The sequence below is a fragment of the Pelecanus crispus genome, chromosome Z (genome assembly GCF_030463565.1).
Source record: "Pelecanus crispus isolate bPelCri1 chromosome Z, bPelCri1.pri, whole genome shotgun sequence".
In the NCBI taxonomy this organism is placed as follows: Eukaryota; Metazoa; Chordata; class Aves; order Pelecaniformes; family Pelecanidae; genus Pelecanus; species Pelecanus crispus.
In genome coordinates, this window is record NC_134676.1 from 24784602 (window position 1) to 24811151 (window position 26550).

Sequence of the window (26550 nt, forward strand, 5' to 3'; positions counted from 1 at the left end):
TGCCCATGACAGGGGGATGGAACTAGATGGTCTTTAAGGAACCTTCCAACCCAAACCATTCAATGATTCTATACAACCTTTTATTTTTCTGTGAACTGAATAATCATTAAAGTTTCTACCTCAATAAACTGAAATGTGCTTAATAAAAGGCATATTTTATTTTCCAAGGTTATAGTCACTACAGATATGCAAGAGTAGAATTTCCAGCTTCAATTCTGGGGTTAATTTCAGACTATTTGTGTAAAATTGGGCAAGTTATCATTTGTGTACTCATGGACTGCAATAACAAGGGCTATAGAAGAGCAGATTAGGATGATACAGAATGCCAGCATTTATTCAGAAGGTAACTGTCAACTGACATAACTCAGAAACTGTACAAATCAACAGAACAGAGATCTGTTATGGGCCTTACAAACTAGATCTGAAAAAGTGAAGACAGATACCGTTAGGCAATATAGCATAACACAACATGAGCTGTTTAGGAAGCATACAGTTGTAGAGTTGCACACTGAACATCTGCAGCCCTTTGTACAGAAAGATGTGTCAGCTTTCCTAAGTGTTTATCTTAAAGCCAATAAATTTGTTTGGAACAGCTCTGGAAAAAAAACCAAACACATTCTTGAGATGATACTTCACTGTTCATTCCAAATGTCTGCAAGGCCATGTAGAGGAATAGCAGATTTATTTAAAATTTTGCATCTACAGAGTGCAACAAAATACTAGAGGAAAGTGAGAAGAGTTAAAACAACCTAAGAAATTAACATAAAAGAGAAAAGTCATGTATAAAATATAATTTTTAAAGTAAAAAGGACTATTAAACATCTTTAATAAGTTGCTAATTCAGGTAATAGACAAAGTAAAGCAGCTGAAAAAGCCTTCCACAATGCAAATCTTGGCATCACTTGCCATAAAACTGAAAGCCAACTGTAATTGTGAGCAGTTAAAGTAGAAATTTGTCTTTTCATATTTCACACTCTGACCAAACATACACTTCATTAAATAAAAAAAGAATATAAAATCCTCCATCAGGAAGAGGTTGCTGATATGAAAAAAGCTTATCATAAAACATAAGTATGTCTTAGCCCCCAAGTAAGAGCACTGGTGCTTTCTTTTGTTTTAAAGTAAACATGTAGGTCACACTACATGTGAAAGGCTTCTAGGCGTATTCTGTTTGGATCTTCTGGATGTCTCAGGGCAATTCCATATCGCAGCAGCAGCTCAATATAAGGTGGCCAAAATGAGTCATTGATTGTTACATAGGGTTCATGTGGTGTGCTCATTAATTTGTTTATAAGAATCTGGAAGACCAAAAGGATAAGATTTAGGAAATGAACAAAACAGATTTTTTATCTCCTTTAACCAAATTTATACAAATTATTGTAATGAGACATTTACGCAGGCAATATAAGAAATAAAAGATTACAAGAGAAATACAAGACCTGTTCAAGGCAGAAGTAAAACTAAGAACTTCCAATTAACTTCATTACATCTTTTTTTGATGTAATAATTAGAACCATAATTCTCCTTTTATCCAGACTAAGTTTTTCACCATCTGTCAAAAATTCTTAGTGGATTTTAGATAGTGTCACTGTAAATGCCTAAAAAAATCTGAACATAAAGGTGGTAAATCCTTATGTAACTAATCTTTAAATCAGTATTTGTTATTTAAGATTAAAAGCATTAAATAAGAAGGAAAGCTAGATTTTTGGGAATCACTTGCCTCAAAACCATAATGACTTACTGTCAACAAATCAGTGTCCCTCACTCTTTCAGATTTTAGCAGAGAAGAATGTCCATCTTACAATTTTTCTAACTTTCATCTCACTAATAAGCTAAAAAAAAAGAAAATCTGTCATCTTAGATTGGGAAGAATTCTTTTTCCTGTATTTTGTGTCCTTCTGTAGGTAGTGTTAGAAGTAAGTAAGTCTGCACCTGTGAAAAGTTAAACATCACAGTCCTAGCTTAACTTCACTACATTTGCACATCAAATCTTTTTGCTCATCTCATAAATGGATTATCCAAATTCTTCACATCACTTCTTGTTTAGGCATAACAAGCACCTTACAACAATTCATGTTTTCTTGATACTTTCTTACTTCTCCTTTGTTCCTTATCTAAATACAGAATTAGTTAATGGAGTTAAAACCAAAGATCAGTATTGACATTCTTTTTCTGTTCTTGGAGACCATGTTTATGCTCTTATAATATTGCTCATGGGGAATATTGCAGACATTACAGATTAAATAATCTTACCCCTCCCTCCCGTGGTGCTCTCTATTAATCCTAGATATTTCATCTTTCTACTAGGACCTTCTAAATGTTACAGCTTTCCTAATTTCAGTACGTACAAAAAATTCTGTCTGCATCTTTACTACTAAAGAAAACCTCAAAATCCTCATTACCAGACTTCACTCTTTTTTCACCCATTGCTGTTAAAAAAAATACTGCTCTTCCTTTTCAGAACATTCAGAAGAGTTATTCCAGTTTATGTCTTTTGTATTTATCTGTCCCAATGTTGAATATTTACTCCAAATGCATTATTTTAGATGAACTGTTTCTTAGTCTTTTCTGACATCTGATATTCCAAGAGAGCCTTTAAGGCTGTAACTTTACACACATTGTGTTGTAAGCAGTCTTTCAAATCTTAAACTAGTTCGCTAAATTCTCAATCAGAAAGGAATAATCCTCAAACTGTTTAAAAGGAAAATAATTACTACATTTGTAAAAAATTACAGCTCATTACTGGAATAAAAAGTAGTATAATAAAAATTCCAAGGTTTGCATGAGAAAAGAGTTTACTGCTTGCTTACTACTTATGCTAATTTAATGAAATAGGTACTGATATAACTAAATAATATAAATGTATACACTGAGCTTGTCAAAGTGGTTTTATTAAAAGTGTACCCTTTAATTATTTAACAAAACACATGGAGATTGAGGAGACATGGTTAGGAACACATGCACTGGTTGCAATTCTGTGAATGAATTACATTTTTACAACAGCAATTCCTAAATCTGTAATTATAGCACAAAAATACGAAGATGACTTTATATCTGTCTCTTTAAGAAACTATTATCTGTATCTAAGAAAACACTTTTGAAATTTACCAGGCACTTGAGGCTAGAACCAAGTTGCTTAATAAAAAAACCCCATAAAACAAAGATAAGGGACATTGACAGGTTACGCCAAGATAGTTAAAATTAAAAATAAGCCTGATTTTTTGGAAGTAGTATGTTCTTCCAAATGGAAATCAGACATTACTTGGATGTGTTCACATTTTGAGGAGATTAACAGCATCAGAAAAATACGAAGGGCAATTTTAAAGTATTAGAGAAGCTTTAAAATTTTCATTCTGTAGGGAATGTGGCTATTTTAAATTCTGATCTGTTTTCAAGTTCTGCCTAATTTGGCATCAATAGGCATGCTGAGGTACTTGAAGCATGTAAAATGATTTTGATGATGTAAGCCCAAAGTCTGGGCTTTAAACTAAAGTACAACAATGTCATAGTGACCAGATCATAGCATCTAAATACCACAAAGTTGTTATTCATCAAGCTTTCTCTCAGGAAAAAACATTTTCCCCCCCAGGGAGGTCTTACACACAGATGCTTACAACTGCCTGAACAGTGAGGATGGAGGAGGAATAGGAAATTGCACTTCAAATGCTACATTTAAGACAAGAAGGAACAGCGCTAGTGAAAAGATTTTTAATGCTTCTTCAAAATTATGCTTTGCAATTCAAATTCATAAACTGCACTGTGATTAAAAATACACATTAAGCAATGTTAGCATACTTATAAAATTGATTAGAAATGCATCAATTGGATTAATTGATTTCCTCATATGAGAGGATAATCCAGTTAATACATGAGACTACACATTAATTGGTCCTTCTATAACTGTTATTGTATTATATTTCAGAAATACTTTTATTGAAACAGTACAGAATATAGCATGAAATGGAACAACTGATATTTTTGCTAAGCATAGCATTAGTGTCCCTTAATATGGCTCCTAAAACTTGTTTAAGATAATCATTATAAAATCAATAAATAATGGATAATCATTCTTCATCTTAAACTGAAAATTTAGTTATGTAAATTATTGCCACATCTCTTGTGAAAAACTGGGGTTTTATTTTGATAGGAATTAAAATAGAAATCTGACATAACATTCTTACACATTTTACTTTTCAATTAATGGTCTTAACTGTATGTCATACACTGATATTTACCTTATTAATATATTATTATCGTATCTGAGTATTGGAAAATCCCCCAAATCTCTACATAACAAAACTACCTTACCTCTAAAATTTCATGCAGTGTTACCAGTTCTACAGCTGGCTCTTCAGAAGAATTCTGCAAAGATAACCACCCCCCCAGCCAAATTAACAGAAACCAGAACTGAATAGTCAGGAAAAATGTTAATTGACAAAGAAAAATAATTACACAATTATTTGATTGCATAGTACATAACAGATGAGGACTTTCTTAGATTTAGTCATGACAAAAATACCAGGTAGTATTTAAATCATTCATCTACCAGTTCAATACTATACACTTTAATGTAATATTTTTTTGAATTAATTATTAAAAAAAGATTAATCTTAAGTGATCATAGTATATCTACCTCGGTTTACATTTAAATAAAACCAAGTACATCATATTTATAAAAGCAGTACACTGCAAAACTTTCTATGAATATGATCTGTTAGGAAAAAATGTTTTTCTTGAACTTTAGAAAAATGTTTACAATGCAAGTTTGACACAGCTCAGAACTTGAGTTCATAGTGGCTTAATATTTTTTTCATGATTTGCTGATGAATATTTGTTTACTTTTACTCTGACTTCAATTTAAAAAAAATGGCCAAGCTTAAGAAATAGAATAATTAAGAATTAAAAAAAAGTCCTCGATAAAAGTATCATTTGTACATCAATCCATTAGAAAATTACATGTTTTCATTTGTAGCAGGCAAGTCAAGCTATTTGCCTATAAATTAATGTGGATTCCTTAGGCAGTAATGCCAACAAAACTACTTGTGCCGTTGCACAGTGAACCTGATTATTTTATTTTTCAATTTTATCCTTCTTCCCCTTCCACTTCACATTCAACAAAATAAAAGTGATAATACAGCACTGGTGGCTGCTTACTCAGCACTGCTGTTGAATATGTCAACATAAGTTCTAAGGTATTAACAAATGTACAGCACCTTATACAAACTCCACGTCTGGAACAGAAGAAGAATGAATACAAGCAATAAAGAAGAATTTGTGAAAGGCAAGTTCTGGCTCCTTTTTTCCAGTCACAGTTCTTAATATTCTCACCTTCAGAAAGCCACAAGTGGGACATACTGCCTGCTCCATGGAAATCTTGCAAACCATGGAACTAGGGCTCAATAATGCCTATCTTTGTGCCTTTATCTAGATTCTATTTCCGCAGCCTAGTATCAACACTAAGAAGCTGCAAAAGCTTCCTTGGAGCAATCATGAAGATACTTCATAGCCTTGGCTGTTGTATTTCCCTGGCCAAAAATATTATTTTGTAACTTAGGTAGTGGGTTCAATATTCATGTTGCAAAGTTGAAAGCAGGTTATGACTTCAGTAATTACTAAAACTGATATAGAAAGAATAAAATCCTAAGGATATTAGTGTAAAGAGGTTTGCACTAGTACAGCACTAGCAAACTTTTTTTGTTAGGTTTATAATGTACATTGTGTATGTTGTTTTGTAAAATTATATTACTTACATATTTTAAGTGTCACCAATATAATAAGTACCTCTAATAAATTAATGCTTATAAAATCACTTTTAAGCAGGATGCTCAGCATTTATTTATTTAACCTGAAAGGCACCTTCTTCTCCCTTCCATGAGACAGATTAGCATAAAGAATATTCCTCAACATATGACTTTTTTCTCATCTTGGGGAAAAAAAAAAGTAGTTTTTTAATCTGAAGTTTAAAATGCAAGATAATTCTGACCTCGATCATTACCTATACTAAACGTGTTGGGCCATGGCAACAGAAGCTAACCTGGGCTGCTGTGATTCAGTATTCCCCCCAACTCCTAATCCCAGACACAGGTGCCTGGTGAAAGGAGGGTGGAACCAGAACAGCAAGGCTTGGAGCAGTTCACTCTACTCTGGAGCTGTGCCCTACAGATGTCAGCCCCACACCTTTGCCCTCATGCAGAGCTACTAAGAACACAAGAAGCTTCCATGAAGTGAAGCAAAATTGCTGATGTACAGAGTTAAGAGTTCAGTGCTTCCAGAGTGTTGAACCAAGCTGATACTAGATGTGAATGTGTTGCCCCAAATCAGCATAGCAGCAAATTTCATTGCTAATGCTGTCAATCTGTATTTCTGACAGAATAAAGAAAACAATAGAGGTGAAAATGGCTGTCTCTCCTGCCTTCACAATTAATCACCTAGATGCAGTTGAGCCATTAGAGATCCAACTGAGTAAAAAGATATAGCAGCTATGAATTCACAAGGAGAAAGAGACTTGTCAGAAAAAAAACCTGTGTTTAAGAGTTCAGGAAATGCGTAAATATAAAATCTAAACTAAGGCAAGATAAGAACTTGCTTGGCAATTTATCAAAATAAATTTTAATTGAATGTAAAATTAAAAAAACAAGGTAAAAGGTGAGTTTCTGTGAGCAGGGTAAGGGTTGATTAATCCCTAACACCTTGGGTGATTATTTTTTTCTTTAGATTTTAATAAGGAAGCTCACATGGAGAGAGATGAAGGCAGGGTAGCTAATAAGAATTTCTGACAGCATAATAGAGGCTAAGAAAATTCAAGCAGTTGATTTTGCTCTGGGGCAGGAGATTTTACATAAAAATCAGAATTCTGAAACACACACATGAATTCACTGTTTCTTATATTTAAAACACAGCTGGATATGACCATGAGCAACTCGATCCAACTTTGACATAGCACTATCTTGATGTTGGTGTTGGAACGGAAGATTTCCAGAGGTCACTTCCAGCCTGTATTTTTCTATGACATCACATAAATGGGAGCAAATAAATTGGTGTATCTCAGTATAGGAAATCCATTCTAAGTGATGGCCCGTTTTTCCCATATATAACTTTAATTCCTTAAAAATGTATCTGGCAAAGTCATTAGTGTTTGAAGAGGCATGTCCTAGAACAACTGTAAGATGAGTAAGAACCAGCAAATAGAGAGGTGACATATCAGTCTGAAATCAGGAAATATATGATTGAAAGACGACTGTTAATTAAATCCCTGAGGCTTTAATTTCTTAATGTTAGAACAAAATGCATCATATTTAGTAATAGCAGGAAACTGGAAGGCATTGATATGCAGAAGAACTAAGATATAATAGAATAAGATGTTTGAAGTTGGTTGAATAAGACTTTGAAAGTGGATGTCATGCCTTGAAGGCTCCATTTGGTATTTTTATGTGCAAAATATGTACTGTGCAAAAACAAGTTTGTTGTTGTTTTTTAAATTAAAAGCTCAGGGTTCATCAGTTGGAAATAACAGGAAGAAAAAGACAAGGGTTTAATCAGTTGCTTTTGTGATGACTATGACCTAGTAGTTTTCTTTATAGTATTAGTTTTTACCAGGTTCCAAAAAAAGATGAATCCAAGTGGAAGCAAATATAGAAAATGGGCATTATTAGGGTAAGCCAGGGAATTGGAAAAAAATTATCTTACAGGAGAAGAACAAGAAAGTTTTAATAGTTCAATTAGCAAGACAAAGAAAAAGAGGGTATAAGATTGCTGTCTATAAATATATCAGGAGGAATAAACACAAGAAAGAAAAAGAGCTAGTCTAAGGACAATACTGGCATAAGAATACATGGATCTGTGTTGGACATGAAAAAATTTAGACTGGAAGTTAGGAGACAGTTTCTAACCAGGGTACTGAGGTACTAGAACAAACCCCAATAGAAACCGTAGTAACAAAGATAATTAGTTTTAAAATGGAGCTCAATTATAATATTAAAGAAATTATATTATGTGGTTGTCTGAAACAACAGGCAACTGGATTAAAGAAATCCTTTCTATTTTTGTATCCTTAAGTCTGTCTGAAATCAAAGTCAACCCCCGACTTTTCTGTAGCGTTTTTGTAACTATTCTTTCAAATAGTAATGGTAAAAGGTTTATTTTTACTGCAGACTTCGAATTTATTATGCAAAATACTCCCTGACTGCCTATTTTCCCTAAAGTTTTAAGATAATTTTTGGCCCAGTTTGCCTGAACAGAAACTGATGGTTAACATTCCAAACTACACTGTAATTATAAACACTTGTCCTTATTACTGTTCCAAAAACATCGTTAGACAATTAAAATTGGCTTTGCCAAGGAAAATAGGAATCCACTTGCCTAGTCCAGTGAAAAAAGAAAATGGAACAATTTGGAGTGAACCACTCACCATTTCCAAATTTGGCACAGCTTGCAGTTCAGTAAGAAATACAATACATTGCTATGCATCTCATTGAGTAAAGGATATATGCATTAAAAAAGAAAATATCCAGCTGGGAACAGCCCTAAATAATATAAACCAACCTGAAAGATATCAATTAAACCTAAAGGATCAGCTGCAAGAACTATACTTATTTCAAAATATAACTGCAGATTCTATGCTAGTGACTTTAAAAAGATATCGCATCTAATTAAATAGAAATTGAACATTCCACTTTTCTAGTTAAGAATATCTTACCTTCTTCTTTTTAGCACTTCTACCTTTCTCTGGAAGGGGAAAATGTTCTTCTAGGAATTTACCCAGAGAATTCAAGAGTTCTTCCTTATATAGCTTCAGCTTCAACATTTTATTTTGCAGTTCATGAAATGCTCTAGTATTCAGACTAATAGTAAAAACATAGCAATAAAATACAAAATTCAGTAAAATAACTAAAAAGTTCTTCTCAGGTAAAAAATCCCTTATTTTCTATTGTTATAAGTTCAACATATTAAATTACAGGATATAAGCAGATAGTAGCAATATTTTCTATGTTTCTAATATGGATTAGTGCGTTATTATTTGACGTATTTAACAAAACAAGGAGTATGTTTTAAGTGTTTGTTTGCTCATTTGTTCTTGTCGATATTTAAATTCTTCAACATATAAACTCAACACTATAGACATACCTTTCTTTGGAAAGTTGTTCAACTTGGGTTTTTGTCTCTTCTTCAATTTCATTAAGAACATCTAGTATCTGCTCCTGTTCCTCATGCCACTGCTGTTCTCTTTGAAATTTGAAAAGTAGGAAATGGCACAACAGATAAATAGTTTTGCTGGGCAGCCAAAAAAAAAAGCGTAGTAAAAAAGCTTACGGCATTCCTAAGTCCAAATTATTGCATTACCTTTTCAGATCTTCCTCCAGTTGTTTATTCTTTGACTGAACTGTTGACAGCACCATTTCAAGATCATCCTTTACTTTCTGCAACTATAAAAAAGTAAAAATAAACCTACAGTTTGCAGATAGCCCAGTCTGTGCTACTTGTTCTATGTAAGGTTACATGTGTAAATCTGGTAAAGAGGGCCAAAATTATCCATAATTTCTTAAGAAATATGGCTACAGAGTGACACTATTTTTAAATCCAGTTGGAGCTATTTAAAATGTCACCAGCTGCTCATCAGTGTCTTACTGAAGCTCTGTAAAACAACATAGTTGATTTTACCTGAAGCAGATTATGGAGCACACGCATGAATTGCTCATCTGATGAAAGACTGAGAAGAAAACATCTACAGCACCAGGGCTGTGCTGTTTAAATCATTGCAGCTATTTGCAAGAATTAATCTGTGCTAATTGCACCAACATACAACATACAGCACTCAGAAGACAAAGATGCTGCAAGGAAAGACTAATTGCATCCATGAATTAAGTGGTCCTCAGTGAAACAGACATATTTGGGAGAGGAAAGAGGGAGAAATCGAACTGCCGCAGCCAGAAGTTATATGTGCTGCTGAAGATAGGGAACAGTGGACTTTCAGTGGACTGGGTCTTTCATGACTGCATTACATTCTACAAAGTATTATTTCTAATAGTTTATGCTTTTTTTTTTTTTAATATAAACATATGATTTGGATGTATTTTGGCTCCTTCCATACAAACTATGAGAACTTTTATATTTAGCTCAGAGAAATAAAAATTGTGAAAATATTCTACAGAAACAAATATGCTTCGTATATGCAACATCTGAAAAAGAATTGGAATCCTCAACAAAACAGGCCACAAAATGGGATATCAGATCAAACATGCTGTAGCGATACAGTGAAATGAAAGTGTGTAACCAAACAAGAGTTAATAGTGACTCTTAAGAGCAGTTGTGTTCCCTGTTGTGAGTGATACTAGAGGGAGGAAAGCTGCTAGGAAGAAGAAAACCAAAAAGTTGTTGGGTTTTTTTTCCTTTTTTTTTAAGCCATAGCCACAGGAGTATTCTCAGGTCATGTTGCATACCAATGTCCAATCAATATAGTGTAATGCTACCCTTAAGACATTCTTGATTTGCTCTTTCTTCCAAGGCTGGAAGAACTCAACAAAATATTTGCAAATTATTGCCACAGAACTCTAGATCTAAGAATACTGACTCTTCTGTCTAACACAATATGTTACATTATTTTATATCAAGTATGAAATGCAATATAAAAAACTTCTTGTTTAAAAGATCATTCATTACAACTAGGAAATTGTAGCAGTTATAGCACAGGGGAAGAAAAAAACATTAGAACAACAATGCCTGAAGAAACATACACAGTATTTTAGCAGTAGTCCACCACAGGAGTAGCCATAGGAAAATGCGGTAATTGTATATATACTTGTTTCATTTTTTTTTCCATGAAATTTTATTATGTTTTAACAAACAAAAAGACTTACCTCTTCTTTTCCTAATGCTAACAGTACATCTGGATTTGTAGAAATTACTGAAAAATAAAATGAATTGGGTTTTTTACATTGGATGATATAGACTTGTATATAATGAAAAGCAGCCTGGCTAGAGAGAAACTTGTATAGCCTCCAAAAAACTAGCTTGGCTGTCAGCAGCAGTTTAACCACTTTTTGTGGTGTCCTGCTGGGCTAACCTACTGTCACTTTTCAGCAAGTTAAATTATACTGAAAATAGTATGGTGTTAGTGCTTCTGCATCACTTTTTATACCTAAACTAGCTCAGGTACGTAATATTGAAATGTGAAGTACAGTCATACTTCAAGATAAGCAAGCCTGATTTTTTCAGTGGAAGGGACTCCATCAGTATTACTAATGTGTGCAATCAAATTCTTCCAGTCTTCCAACTCCTTGTTAAACAGCCTCCCAAATGCTTTATCAGGATTGTAAAACCTATCAGATTTAAAGAACTTAAAAAGCATGTCACCATCCTTACTGTTCACAAGAACAGCTACATGTAGGGAGATAAAAGGCTGTGCAAGGCCAATATCCTAACTGCAACCCTGAGCAAACAGCAGTACTTAAGGGAAAGTATAGTACTTTTCAAGGATGTGGTAATGTTTCCCCAGAATGCTTCTGCAAAACACAGCCATTTATGGCTCATGGATTTTTCTGAATAAAAAGTGAATTGTTGTATTTGATAGCCTTCAATGGACTCCAATCAATTCTCAGTTCCACGTCAACTTGCAGTATCTGCATAAACATGCAACTTTTTCAGAAGTGAAGCACTTGAATCTACTAGCAGGAGAAATGAAAGCTACTTTAACAGATTTAAATCTTAATATGTCAGGGATATTTTTTGTCCAAGCTTGGGCTCCAAATTTCTAATCTTAAAAATAAGAATAAAAGCTTTTCCCTTAACAAAAATGAAACCCCTTAACCTTCACATAAAAGCATTGAATATCTACTAAATACAATACAGTTGATTTCATAAATTTATAAAAGTACTTTTTTTGGTAAAGTAATTTTATAGTTTTTAACTCCACAAATTTTGAGAAGCCTTAGATTAGTAGTTTTAAAAGCAGTGTTTGTTCCACGATGAAAATCAGCAAAACTACTGAGTTCAAAATGCATCAGATTACATGTCACAATAAAATCCCTTTTACTTAGGGAATTACTATCTCTAAATCTTGACATAAAATTTGAGTGCTCCCAAACTAAGCTTATGTTTAAGAGCTGTGGGAGGTAGTGGTCTGTGCTATTATTAGAGCAAGATTTCTTCAGTGACATGAATATCCTACATACACATGACAAAATTCATCAGTGTGCTTTTATTCACATTCACTGGCATATTTGAAGAAACCCATACAACTCTTCCCCCCGCCACCACCCACCATGATTATCGTGAGCCCTCACTACCTGGAATTATCAATTTCTACTATTTGTTTCTAGCACTTTTTCATTTTTAGATACCTAATCCAAGCATGTGCTTCGCATTCAATATTCATACAATGTATCAGAATAGAAGGCCACATCTTCCTAGGAAAGAAATCACTAGCCCTAATTTAGTGAAGGAACATTGCAGATCTAAGACACTGGGACAACACATTTATGGCAACTGCTACTGTAAAGAACACAGGTTGCTCCATCTACTATCAGTTAAAGCTTTTTCAGTTATTAATCACTACACTTGCAAAAAATCAAATGTCAAACAGAATTGTCTCGTGATACGAAGTACAATTACTGAGCAAAATACTACCAGATGCTAAGAATGTAAAAGCAACTACTATGCAGATATTTATACAGAACATTTATTAAAATAAGAGGAATTTGGCAGAATACTGATATTTTACAAGGAAAAACAGAAATTATGCAGAGACCACAACTGGTTTATATGGTTTAAAATATAGTTGCTTCCACTTCCTTATTTTGCAAAGGTAAAAGTTAAATTCTATTTTTATGAGCCAAATGCTTGTTAAGAAGTTTTAATTCAGCTGATTTAGCAGGTCTAGAGCTACATAAATAGTACCAGAAATAGAGAGAGAATAAGAGACTAAAGTAAAAGCTTTGCAAAATAAAATTTGCATTGTGGATTCAAGTCTGTTTGCCAATATTGTGCGCAAAGAAATGTAAAGCTGCCAAGTTATAACCTCTGAAAATAAGGTTTAAAATTGACATGCTGACAGGCCCTCATTTACAAGAAATGAGCTGGCCATTACTAAAAGCAGAAACCAAAGTAACAAGACAGCCTGACATTCACGCTCTATGAGTAAATTGTGTGAAATTAGTATTTCTGCTATTCCTATCTAGATAAATTCAGACAATGTTTTCAATTAACTAATTCCTCCTTCAAAACAAAAGTAGGTAGAAAGGAGACAAGATGGACAGAGAAGACGTAAGCACAATAGACTCTTCATTTTCACACAACCACTATAATTCTATTTAAATTCTTAACAGCAATTTCTCTTTTCTTCCCTTAGAAAGGTAGCCAAAAAGGCAAAGCTTTGGCTGCAAAATATTATTTGCATTATAATATGCATAGATCATTTCTTTAGTACAAAATTAAGATTTCTAATAATAAATCTTATCAACTGGGAACAAGTAAGAATGGTTGAGCAAAGCAAGTCAGCAAGCCAATAAAAATAGGTCAAACCCCAAGAATATTTTTAAGCAAATAGCTTCAAGTTTAAAATAATTACATATTTTAGTAAGGAAACCTAACATCTCCAGGTATTTTACCAAGATAAAAACTGCAATTGCTTTCAATTCATTTGCTTTAAGCCAGCAGATTATTCATGAGCAGCAGCCAAGAACCAGTATTTCCCAAATTCATTCAATGTCATACTTCTGGTCTACATACCTCTAAGAAGCATTTGAGGCTGACCATTCTTAGAGACAGGCTTACAAAGCACATTAACTATTAATTTATTCTCATAGCATAACAATATCTATTTGTAAGAAAGGAGAAATATTTATTTTTTCCCCAGTTCCTATTATTTGATCACCATATGCAGCAAGTACATGAACTTTGAAAGAAGCTGGAGAGATGATTTTAATGTTCATCTGAAAATGCATTCCGATTTGGCCAAATGACAACATATTGGAAATCACCATTTGCTGTCTAAAACAGATGCATATCATTTTGTACACACTAAAACCCCCAAGCTTCTTCTGGCATAAAAATATCCAAATGAGTCAATGTATCCATTTAAAGATTAACTGTTAAGTCTTGCTGGATTGAAAGGTGCTAACAGTTCCTTGACAGAAGACATAACAGTGAGTGCTACCAGAATATTAATGATAGTGTAGTGTGAACTGTTTTAGGAGTCTCCAAATGGGAGATCTGAAAAAGCAGATTACTCATACTTAGATTCTGAATGGTTTTATTTTCAGTGTCTGGCCACATCAGCCTTGCAACAGAGTTATATCAGTCAGCACTGACAATTACATACAAAAAGAATTCTGAAGAACTGAGGAATTTATACCTTTTAACTGATAATGCCTAACAAATATAAGAACTACCACTTGTCTCAGTGGTTTGTGTTTCTCTAGATCAATAAGTGATCTGGATTCTTGTGTTGTTAAAATAAACTGAAGTGTCTTTTACCACCTTTTTCTTGACCTGAAATCTCTGATCCTTGTTAAATCCGAGCTAGGTATTTTATTATGCTGTAATGGGCTTACTGCTAAAGGTTTACTTCAAAGTGTCAGTTAGTACATCATAATACAAAACACTTTTGTGAAGTAGTAATAAAAAAAAAAATCAAAGGAGGCATGGTTAAAAATATGCCTAGGTAAGTTATTGTTAGTTTATTAGCAATACTTGCAAAGATAAAAAAAAAAGTCAGCTTCTTAAAAGACAAAAAGACAAAATTCTTTGCCAAAGTAGTTCTGTCCTAAGAAGGAAATACAAATGAAAGATGGAGAAGAAACAGTCACAGAAAGGAGAAAACTGAAAGAGGGTAACATAACAGCATAATGAACTTTTGTTACTTTGTTAGGAGACCTGCTAACAGTTATTTTTTCATTTAACTGACTGATGAATGGTGATATGAATCATGCATTTATTAGTCCAGAATCATAAGGTTAAGTTATAGTAGAATTCACTTTGAATTCTAAGTTCACTTAGAACCAAAGTGCAAAAAGAATATAGAAATGAAACATACAGGCTACTGTGGGAAGTATTTAATTTTTAAGTAGTTATAGTATGAAAATACAATCAGCAGACATTCGATATATACACAGTTTAAGATGCCTAGACAAAAGAGACTTTGCAGAAGTTTATATGAGTATACCCTACATCGAAGCAGTTACTTACTTTCAGGACTTCTTTTTTGCCATTGATTATATTCCGCTGTTAAAGCTTTCACTCGCGTCATTAACAAGGAAAGCTATATAACAAGAAAAGAAGCATCTCTTGAAATGTGTTGAATTGCATTGGAGTAAAATGAGATAGAATGGGATAGAAATTAAATTATTAAGTTTATGCAGCAGAAAACAAAAGAGCATCCATTACAATAGGCCACTTATTCCTTCAAAGGATTTAAAAAGCCACTTGCAGGGATCAAGAAACATTTTTATTCTTTTTTCAAAAGGGGGAAATCTGAAGTAGTCAGAGTTGGAATTTTTCCTCAATTTCCTCTGTAATATCAGACAATGACCAGAACTGAAGATGAGCAACTAGAATCAATGATAATACTTCACATCCCCGCTCCTCTTTAGATGCATGGTTGATACACATTTAAGGTTAAATATGTTATTTTTTTTTATATATAAAATAAGTAAGGTTAAATGTGCTTGATGTGTGATGACTAAAAAAAAGATTGCCTTCCCAAAAACCAGTAGTCAAATAAATCTTCTATCAAAATCACACCTGTGGACTCAACAAAAAGTGTTTTAGAACTAGTGCTCTAGCTCACTGTAATCACTGAAAATATAGTAGCAATAAGAAAAAACACCAGTTCAGAAAAGTTTTTTAATAAACCCAAATTAAACAACCATAGATTTTTAAAAATGTACTTATTTTAATATCTTACTATGTTCTGGAGAAAGAACATATTTTTTATTACTATTCCACTTCCTGAAACCAAGGACTGCACCTGTAATTTTTCTTCAAATGCATTGTAAACTACATATAGATATTACATTACCAGTAATCTGGTAAGAAATTAAACATACATTTAAATACAAAAGGTACTGCTGATATAGTCAAGCATTCCATAAAAAGCACTGCAGATTGCATTTGGATTTACATCAACTAAAAAGAGAAAAATATGCTAAGAATCATCAGCCAAGTTCTTATAATAAAAATGTCAAGAATTGACAACTTAGTTTTTACTTTTCACTGCTCAAAACAACTTTGCTAAGTGCATCTTCACATAACAAACTTTTGAAATAAAGGAAAACAAACCCAAAACAAAAGAAATAATCACGATACAAACACATATTTTCTAGATCAGGTGGTGTCATCTCTTTCATAATTGACAATACTATCAGCTCATTCTTCCTTTAAACTTGATGAAAAAGCATGTACGAAATGTTCTGGATATTCCAGCAACTGGACAAACAACTTGCCAATAAATTAACGTTACCATTCAGCAACCTTAAATCAAGGACCATCTTTTCAACAAACACATACAGCAAATATGTGCTTCAGGTGTCTCTCTCTCGTGCCTTGTATACGCTCCTAGCAAAACATGCTGCTCAGTAAGTAATCCATTACATCGTAGACCAGAATCAGTCCCCAAACTTAAAGGATAAAACCACAAAGAGTACATTGCAAGATTACAGTCCTGAGGTGATTAAGGAATGAACATTAGTGACAAGATCAACAACAAGGAAAAGAACTATAGCTTCTTTGCCAGCTACAATGAGAGCAGAAACGAATAGTTCCAGTTACAAGGAACCTACAATGATCATCTAGTTGAACTGCCTGACCAATTCAGGGCTGACCAAAAGTTAAGGCATATTACTGAGGGCATTGTCCAAATGCCTTTTGAACACTGACAGGGTTGGGGCAACAACCACCTCTCTAGGAAGCCTGTTCCAGTGTTTGACCGCCCTCTCAGTAAAGAAATGCTTCCTCACGTCCAGACTAAACCTCCCCTGGTGCAGCTTTGAACCCTTCCCACACTTCCTATCACTGGATACCAGGGAGAAGAGCTCAGCACCTCCCTCTCAACTTCTCCTCCTCAAGAAAATGTGGAAAACAATGAGGTCACCCCTCAGCCTCATTTTCTCCAAACTGGACAAGCCAAAGTCAGCTGCTCCTCATAGGACATGTCTTCCAGCTCTTGCACCAGCTTTATTGCTCTCCTCTGGACACATTCAAGGACCTTAACAACCTTCTTAAATCATGGGGCCCAGAACTGCACACAGTACTCCAAGTGAGGCCACACCAGTGCTGAATACAGCAGGATAACCAACTCTTTTGACCAGCTGGTTACGCTGTGTTTGATGCAGGATGTGGTTTGCCCTCTTGGCTACCAGGGCACACTGCTGACTCATATTGAGCTTAGCATCAAACAAACACACACTCACAGATCCATTTCTGCAGGGCTGCTCTCCAGCCACTCCTCTCCCAATTTATACTTGTGCCCAGCATTATTCCATCCCAGGTGCAGAATCCCACATTTGTTCTTGTTAAATGTCATCCCATTAATCATTGCCCAGTGCACCAATCTATCTAGATCCCTCTGCAAGGCCTCTTGTCCCTTGAGAGTCAACAGCACCTCCTAGTTTAGTATCATCAGCAAACCTGCTAATGGTGCATTCAATTCCTGCATCCAGATTGTTGATAAATATATTTGAACAAAACTCGCCCTAGAATTGAGCCCTGAGGAACACTGATGGTGACTGGTTGCCAGCTAGATGTACCCCATTCACTACAACCCTTTGAGCCCTGCCCTTCAGCCAGTTCTTCACCCAGTGCACTGTGAACCTGCCCATGCCACAGTTAGACAACTTGTTCAGAAGGATGCTGTGAGGGACAGTATCAAAAGCCTGACTGAAATCCAGAAAAACTACATCCACTGCCTTCCCTTCATCCACTAGGCAGATAACCTTATCATAGAAGGATATCAAATTAGTTAAATAGGACTTTCCCTTTGTGAACCCACATTGACTGTGCCTGATGATTGCGTTGTTCTTTATATGTCTTTCAGTAGCACCCAGTGTGATAGTCTCCATAATTTTGTCCAGGTACTGAGGTTAGACTAACAGGTCTGTAGATTCCTGGGTCAATACAAGTGCCTATGTTAGGGCTGCAATAAAATCTCATGAAAGTTGCTGACAGAGGATATAACATGACCTTTTCCTCTCATCCCCATTTTCTACCATGAAGTGCAATCTTAATTCAATCTTCATTTTTGCAAATCCATTTAATCATTGTCTTGCTATGACAGTTTTCAAGAAAAGCATATCTCGAAAGTTTATTAATTACAAGGGTATGATGTGCTTCAGTAAAGCTGCAAAGAAACATAAAGAACAGTCTACACCCAATTAAAATTATACAATATTTATTTTTACTTATAGGATTTTATCCGGAGTCCTAAAAGGAGAAAAAGATTGTGGTTTATGCATTTGAATATGCATCTTCATTTATTTATTCTGATGAAATAATAGTTTAGAACATAGTTTATTACTAGCAAGAGATCAGTGTTAATAATTACATAATAATTAAACATCTGAATGTATTCAACAGATACATCTCTGAAGAAAAGTGCTCTTTTTGTTAGTTATTCAGTCAAGTGTATTGAATTAACGATCTGAATACTCTTACTGAAGTCACACAAGATGGAGATTTGTAAGACCTACATATTTCACCCAACCAGCCCAATGTCTAACTATTTATACTTTCCAAATTCACAGTCCGCATCTAAATTCTATTTTAAAGGTTCCTATTTAGAATTTACAAACAACTAAACAGTGAGCCAACATTGTCTTTTTGCACATTCCCCAAAATTTGAGGGATACAGGAGCTCACGTTCATGCACTCAGCATCACTCAGTTAATTTCTAATTCAAGCACATCTGTTTAGGATATCCACAAATGGGGAACAACTGTAACTTGCAAATACAAAGTTCAAGAGTAAATCTAAAGGGATCCATATAGAGTTTCACAACTTGCATGTACACTGATTAGGAAATAGTCCAAATGTGTATTGAAGTTACACACCCCTCCATTTTGCTGCCTATGTTAGCCATTTATCAATTGTGTGGCAGGACTGCATGTAACTTTTTTGCTATACATAAATGCAACTTTTCACTATTTGCTAGACACTTACTTCAGAATACAGCTTCAAAGTTAATAAAACTGTCAGCTTTAGAGAATAAGTAAAGATAATTTAGTTTCCTACTTTTGGAAACACACCATGTCTTCAAAGAAAATGAAATATTTTGTGGAGAATAAAAAAAAAATTACTGTCTTACCTTGGCATCCGACTTTAACAGTGTTTCCATTCCTAGAAGCATTAGCTTGCTCTGACACTTAGTAGAAAACAAAACACAATGAATGTTTACTTACTCTCCCCTTTTGTAAGAAAGAAACAGGATGCTTTGAAATGCCAAAAGTTGTTTAATACAGGAAAAAAGAGTTTTGACTTGAGTCCTACCACATCCCTCAGGGCCTGACCCAGAACAGCAAATTAAGAAATATTTTTAAAATCATACCACATATTTTTAAAATATTAAAACCCAAGAACTTCAATTAATTGAAACGTAGAAAAGCAGCAGCTAACAAAAGATGTATGATCTGAGGAAAAGGCAAATTATGAGGGAAGTTGATACGGGGCAAGACACTGAACAGATAAAGAACATGAGAAACTGGGAAGAGAGTCATGGACAAGGCTGAACAGGGAAGCCGCTGAGAAGTTAACACACTTGCTGCTACTATTCTGGCTCTCCAAACAGAGCAATCATTTTGTAATACACATCTTTAGTTTTAACTCATTTAGGGCAATATACTCTACACTTCAGAAATGATCTGATTTTTAGAAGTGCACTACATCAGCTCCCATGACTGCAATGGGAGGTATACCCAGTCTGAAATTCAGGCCACCACAGATATCCAAGGCTTCAGCAAGAGACACCTGCTAAACTCTTTCTTGTTTTATAACTGTCAGCAAATTAACCTGCCCCGTGACAGGGCAGGATGTATTCTATGAAGCAGTAAAAGTACCAAGCAGTACTTTGGAAGCCTTACTGTTAATGTTTTGGAACAAAAACACAATATAAAACTTCAAAACACTCCACTAAAAAAACCTGCTAATGCTGACACACAATCATTGGAACCATAAACCATATAACCTAGGAGCTAATTCAATGACTATTAGTCGTTTAAACTTCTTGCTGAAACATGCATGCATCCGGGCTGCAACAATCAAAGTAATAAAAAGCCTACTGTTTTATCAACTTCCAAAAATAATGCACATTATCACTTCCTGTATTGTTTTGGGGATGCTGGGAACAAGATATCAAATATTTTCAATTAAATTCAAAATACTAAACATTCTAACTTCCCTTCTAATCTGAAAATTTCAAAGAAAGTTCACATCCTCTGACGTGATATTTTTAATGCTTTGAATCTACAACTCAGAACTCAAGCACATAGCATATAAATACCACATAAAATTGAGTGAGGCAATTAAGACTCTCAAAATATAATTTAGAACATGACTTTTCATCAGAATCTTATAGGATGCACAGCATTCCCTCAGAACTGTTAAGTTTATCTTTCCTGGGATTCCTGTAAATAAAAATAACTCACTCTAAAATGTTATTATTAGCATATCGGAACATATATCGAGAGAGATAAATTTTATTCTTGAGGATGTAACTGTCAGTTTGCATGAATGTATACTAACATCATCGTCCTTCTAAGCCTCTTTCTCCTCCCATTCTCTCTCTCCTTTAAGATCCAAAGTACTTGTGAACAGCAGTTGAATCCCATCTTGTATGAGGCTAAAGAGAGAAGGATCTCAAGTCTCAGTGTGCTGGTACTACCAGAACACAGGTAAACTGTATAGTTTTCCCTAGCTTTAACATATACTCCTATTAAAATCATAACATCAGCACACTGTAAACAAAGTTCAACACTGCAAGACATTCTTCACCCCTGCCACCACTTCTACCTTTGCCCTTTCTGAAGGTCTTCCCCTCCCCCCCCTTTTTTTCCCCTCCTTATTTTGTTGCAGTGGTTTCTTTGGAGGGGGTGAGGTAAGCATGCCGTGAAGGATGGGGAGATGAACAAAAAAATGCTGAGGAAAGTTTACAACAAATTTTGTATACCTCTTCCATCTGCTTCCAGATACTCTCACATTCATCCAGGAGTTCTTCCTTGGCATCTACAGGACAAACTGAGTCATTGGCCATTTCTGGTACATATTCAGCCTGTTAACAAGCAAATAGAAGAGTTATCACATAGATCTACAATAATTATTAACAGGTTACTGATTCATACATTGTACTTCAGGTGAAATATGTAACAGAGCAGTCCCTCTGAATCCAAAGCTTTCAGTTAACTCCCCTATATTTCTAGACAGCACTCAATCATTCAGTAAAATCAGCTAACTCTATTACTATAGTAAAATTCAAAGACACTAATTACGTTTTGTAAAATTGAGTCACAAAGTCTTTGTCCTAGTTTCTGCTGGGTCAGAGTTAATTTTCTTCCTAGTATCTGGCATAGTGCTGTGTTTTGGATTTTGTATGAGAATAATGTTGATAACACACTGATGTTTTAGTTGTTGCTAAGTACAGCTTATGCTAGTCAAGGACTTGTCAGCTTCCCATGCTCTGCCAGGTGCACAAGAAGCTGGGAGGGGGCACAGCCAGGACAGCTGACCCAAACTGACCAAAGCAATATTCCATACCATATGACGTCATGCTCAGTATATGAACTAGGGGGGGTTGGCTGGGGGGCAGCAAACTCCGCTTGGCAACTGGGCATTGGTCAGTGGGTGGTGAGCAATTGCATTGTGCATCACTTGCTTTGTATATTCTTTTATCATTATTATTATTTTCTCTTCCTCTGCTGTCCTATTAAACTGCCTTTATCTCAACCCACAGGTTTTAATTTTACTTTTTTCCCTGATTCTCTCCCCCATCCCATCGGGGAGAGGGGAAGGTGACTGAACAGCTGTGTGGTGCTTAAACCACAACAGTCCTAAATTTTCAAAACTGCTTTGATTATCTGCAACAGCGTTTTTTTTATTTTCTCACAACTTTAATAGAGAAACAATAAGAGAATCTCACATCTACAAAGCCACGCTTTTCTTCCATATATCTGCAAAGTTCTTAAGCACAGTTAGTTCTGCTCTGTCTTCCAATAAATGTCCTAATCCATTTCTCCTTATGACAACTTGAATTCAGAATCTTTTGGATTAACAAATTAAAGTGTCCAGGAGGTTACTAGAAAAACTAACAGAAGAACCTGAAAGATATGCAGGCAACCAAGGAAAGAGGGTACCAGGACAGCCAACAGAAAAAAAAATCAACTCAAGTCAAAATCAAAAAGTTCAAGAAACTATCAAGTCAGGTAGAAAACATACAGATTCAGAAATTTAATGCTATTTAAATCCATAAAGAAATACATGAACAACAACAGCAATTAAAAGGGAGAAACAAGAAGCACCAAAAGAGCACTCAAAGGGAATTTTTAAGGTAAAACAACCAACAGGAATTTCCCAGATGTACAAGATGCAGGAAGCCTTTAAAAATACTTAAATGGATCACTAAGACCACCAAATACTTAGAGATTAAAAAGAGACATTAAAAAAGATAAAGATCGAAAGAACGAATAAACATCTCTGCCTTCTTAATGATGCACAAATTCCTAACTCAACCTTTTGTTCATTTTCAGAACAAAACCTCAGCATCAGAGAAAATAATGTTGAAAACCTGAATAATTTAAAAGGAGTGAAATATTCACCTAGTACCTCCAAAGTTCAAGTATGCCATAGCAGAGTGGCTAAGAAATCAGAATGTCTCACTGAATACTGGAAGTATTCTAGAGAACTGAAAGTTATCAATACTTCATCATAGAATCATAGAATGCTTTGGGTTGGAAGGGACCTTTAGAAGTCATCTAGCTCAAACCCCCTGCAGTGAGCAGGGACAGCTTTAACCAGATCAGCTTGCTCAGAGCCCCATCCAACCTGACCTTGAATGTTTCCAGGGATGGGGCCTCCACTACCTCTCTGGGCAACCTGTTCCAGTGCTTCACCACCCTCATGGTAAAAAATTTCTTCCTTACATCTAGTCTAAATCTACCCTCCTTTAGTTTAAAACCATTAATCCTTGTCCTGTCACAAAAGGCCTTGCTAAAAAGATTGTCCCCATCATTCCTATAGGCCCCCCCTTTAAGTACTGGAAGGCTGCAATAAAGTCTCCTCGCAGCCTTCTCTTCTCCAGGCTGAACAACCCCAACTCTCTCAGCCTGGCCTCATAGGAGAGGTGCTCCAGCCCTCTCATCATTTTGGTGGCCCTCCTCTGGACCCGCTCCAGCAGGTCCATGTCCTTCTTGTGCTGAGGGCCCCAGAGCTGGACGCAGTGCTCCAGGTGGGGTCTCACCAGAGCAGAGTAGAGGGGCAGAATCACCCCCCTTGACCTGCTGGCCATGCTTCTTCTGATGCAGCCCAGGATATGGTTGGCTTTCTGGGCTGTGAGTGCACCTTGTTGGCTCATGTCCAGCTTTTCATCCACCAGTACCCCCAAGTCCTCCTCCACAGGGCTGCTCTCAATCCCTTCATCCCCCAGCCTGTACTGATTTTGGGGGTTGCCCCGTCCCAGGTGCAGGACCTTGCACTTGGCCTTGTTGAACCTCATGAGGTTCACATAGGCCCACCTCTCCAGCTTGTCAAGGTCCCTTTGGATGACATCTCGTCCTTCTGGCATGTCTACTGCACCATTGAGCTTGGTGTTGTGGCGTTGTCCACAAACTTGCTGAGGGTGCACTCAATCCCACTGTCTATGTCCCAGTACGGACCCCTGAGGGACTCCACTTGTCACTGGTCTCCATTTGGACATCGAGCCATTGACCACGACCCTCTGGATGACACCATCCAGCCAATTCCTTATCCACCGAACAGTCCTTCCATCAAATCTGTATCTCCCCAATTTAAAGAGAACAATGTTGTGGGGGACTGTGTCAAAGGCTTTACAGAAGTCCAGATAGATGACATCCGTTGCTTTTCCCTTGTCCACTGATGCAGTCACTCCTTCACAGAAAGCCACTAGGTTGGTCAGGCAGGACTTGCCCTTGGTGAAGCCATGCTGGCTGTCTCAAATCACCTCCCTGTCCTCCATGTGCTTGAGCATAGCTTCTAGGAGGATCTCTTCCATGATCTTCCCAGGCACAGAGGTGAGGCTGACAGGTTGGTAGTTCCCAGGGTCCTCCTTTCTTCCCTTTTTAAAAATGGGCACAACACTCCCCTTCTTCCAGTCACTGGGGACTTCACCTGACTGCCATGACTTTTCAAATATCATGGGGAGTGGCTTGGCAACTACATCAGCCAATTCCCTCAGGACTCTGGGATGCATCTCATCAGGTCCCATAGACTTGTGTACATTCAGGTTCCTCAGGTAGTCTCGAACCTGATCTTCCCTTACAGTGGGAGGGGGTCTACCCCCCTGCTCCCCATCTTTTGGTCCATCGACTCAGGAGGGGCGAGGAGAGAGGTTGCCAGTGAAGACTGAGGCAAAGAAGTTGTTGAGTACCTCAACTTTCTCCTTGTCTTTTGATACTAGGTCACCATTCTTGTTCATCGTGGGGGTAAGCTTTCTTTGACCATCCTTTTCTGGCTGACATACCTGTAGAAGCCCTTCTTGTTATTCTTTACATCCCTTGCCAAATTCAGCTCCAGCCGTGCCTTGGCGTTCCTGACCTCATCCCTACACAACCAGGCAGCTTCCCTCTACTCTTCCCAGGATACCTGTCCCTGTTTCCACTGCCTGTGCAGTTCCCCTTACTCTTTAGTTTCTTCTACTTCAGTTTAGTTTAGCTTCTACTTCTTTAGTTTACTTTTACTAAACCTTTCTGGCAAATCTGTTGCATCAGTAATTAAAAACAGAACACTAGAAAATCTGGATTGCCATGATCTGATAAGGTCCAATGAGCACAGTTTTTGCAAAGGAAAAATCATTATCTTCTCAAGAGTCTTGGAATGTCTCCACAACATAGAAGAGAACTGGTTCACATAATTTATTAAGACTTCTGAAACGCCTCCAGCCAAGTCCCCCACAGAAAGGTAATAAAGAAACTAAGCAGCCTTCAGATGCAATGTACTTTTTTTCTCAGACCAAAAACTGTCAAGGAGACAAACAAAAAAATCCTGAAGAGATAGTTTTCACCATGGCAAAAAGGCTCAGCAGCAGAGCTAAGAGGGCCTGAATGGGGAAAAAAAAAAAAAAAAACCACCCAAAAGAAAGGTGGGGGGAAAGAAAGAGATATAACCTTTGGAAATTTGAAAGGGGTCGTGGAGTGGAATAAGAAGTTCTGTCCCCATGTCCCCCCCAAAATAATACAATCCATCAACATGAAAACATTGTATGAAATAAATCTCTGAGTACATAGCCACAACCACCCCCAAAATGTTTACATGATTATAATGATTTTATTATTGTTGACCTTCAATATTTCCACAACTGATTTCACACAAAGTCTCAAAATGTACATACTATGAGGAGGTACCACAGGCCTCTGTAGCACAAGCCAAACTGACTTGTGGTCCCTAATACTGTGCTGTTAGTTACCTTATAAAGTATATACTTCGGTGTCATGTTCAGGTGTTTCAATGCATTCCCGTTTCAACACGTTACTCCTCCTTAACTCACTTTAGAACTACGTGATTAGGTAAGAAAATATACAGAGGAACAAGTGTGATTGTAGGCTCTATGCCAGCAAAACAAGCAAGCAAGCTTTATGGGAAATGTTTCACGTCAACAAATACAAAACGACCAACCACCGGAAGAAATTCAAAGATGAGAAAGGAAAGTAACAGCAGCCCTCGGAAAACTGCTGGCGGGGAAAGACAGAAAACCGGGAGGTCGCCTTAGAAAGGAGAAGAATAAAAGCAGGATATAAATAAATCACAAAAGGGGCTAGACAGGGAGGTCCCATTCTCCCTAACATAAACCCCAGGGCTACATCAGCGACAGGAAAAGATGAGAAAGCCGGCTACGCCTCGCAGGCTGGGGCTGGACGCGGCCTTTGGCCGCGGGGGCGCAGGCGGGCAGGGCCGCGGGGGCGCAGGCGGGCAGGGCCGCGGGGGCGCAGGCGGGCAGGGCCGCGGGGGCGCAGGCGGGCAGGGCCGCGGGGGCGCAGGCGGGCAGGGCCGCGGGGGCCAGCCCGCTCCCTGCCCAGCAGCCCCGCCGCCCTAGCGGCCGCGACCCCCGCGGCTGCCGCGGCTCCACGGCCGAGGAGCGGCTCCGCTTGGTCGCCGAAATCCGGGAGCCCCCCTCAGGCCGGCAGCGGCGCTCGGGACAGCCGGGTGGGCCGCGGGGTAGAGGCTGGCGGCCGCCCCCTTCCTTCCGTCCCTTCCCGCCCCTTACCATGGCGGCTCCGCGCTCGGCTCCGCTCGGCTCGGCCCGGCCCGGCCCGCGTCCTCCTTTGCGCGCGCTGCGCGCTCACTGGCTGCGCCCCGTGGCGTCACTTTCACAGCGCCCGGCACGGGGTGTGGCGAGGAGGGGAA

General features: G+C 37.0%; 1 protein-coding gene across 1 annotated transcript; it reads right to left on the reverse strand.

The window, feature by feature from the left end:
* Positions 1–485: 485 nt before the first annotated feature.
* CENPK (centromere protein K) lies at positions 486–26436 on the reverse strand. Its single transcript, XM_075726291.1, has 10 exons — positions 26411–26436; positions 21149–21250; positions 19292–19348; positions 15181–15253; positions 10854–10900; positions 9340–9422; positions 9124–9222; positions 8696–8828; positions 4309–4362; positions 486–1298 (listed from the first exon to the last, which is right to left on the reverse strand). Exons 1-10 carry the CDS (start codon positions 26411–26413, stop codon positions 1140–1142), a joined length of 810 nt encoding a protein of 269 aa, XP_075582406.1. The 5' UTR covers positions 26414–26436; the 3' UTR covers positions 486–1139.
* Between the last annotated feature and the right edge of the window lie 114 nt (positions 26437–26550).

Excerpts from the sequence above, each read along its gene's own strand:
- CENPK (XM_075726291.1), bottom strand. Across the intron at positions 10,901-15,180 it reads GCAAAAAAGAAGTCCTGAAA|TAATTTCTACAAATCCAGAT; the intron begins GTAAGTAACTGC and ends TTTATTTTTCAG. Across the intron at positions 9,223-9,339 it reads CTGGAGGAAGATCTGAAAAG|AGAACAGCAGTGGCATGAGG; the intron begins GTAATGCAATAA and ends CAAATTTCAAAG.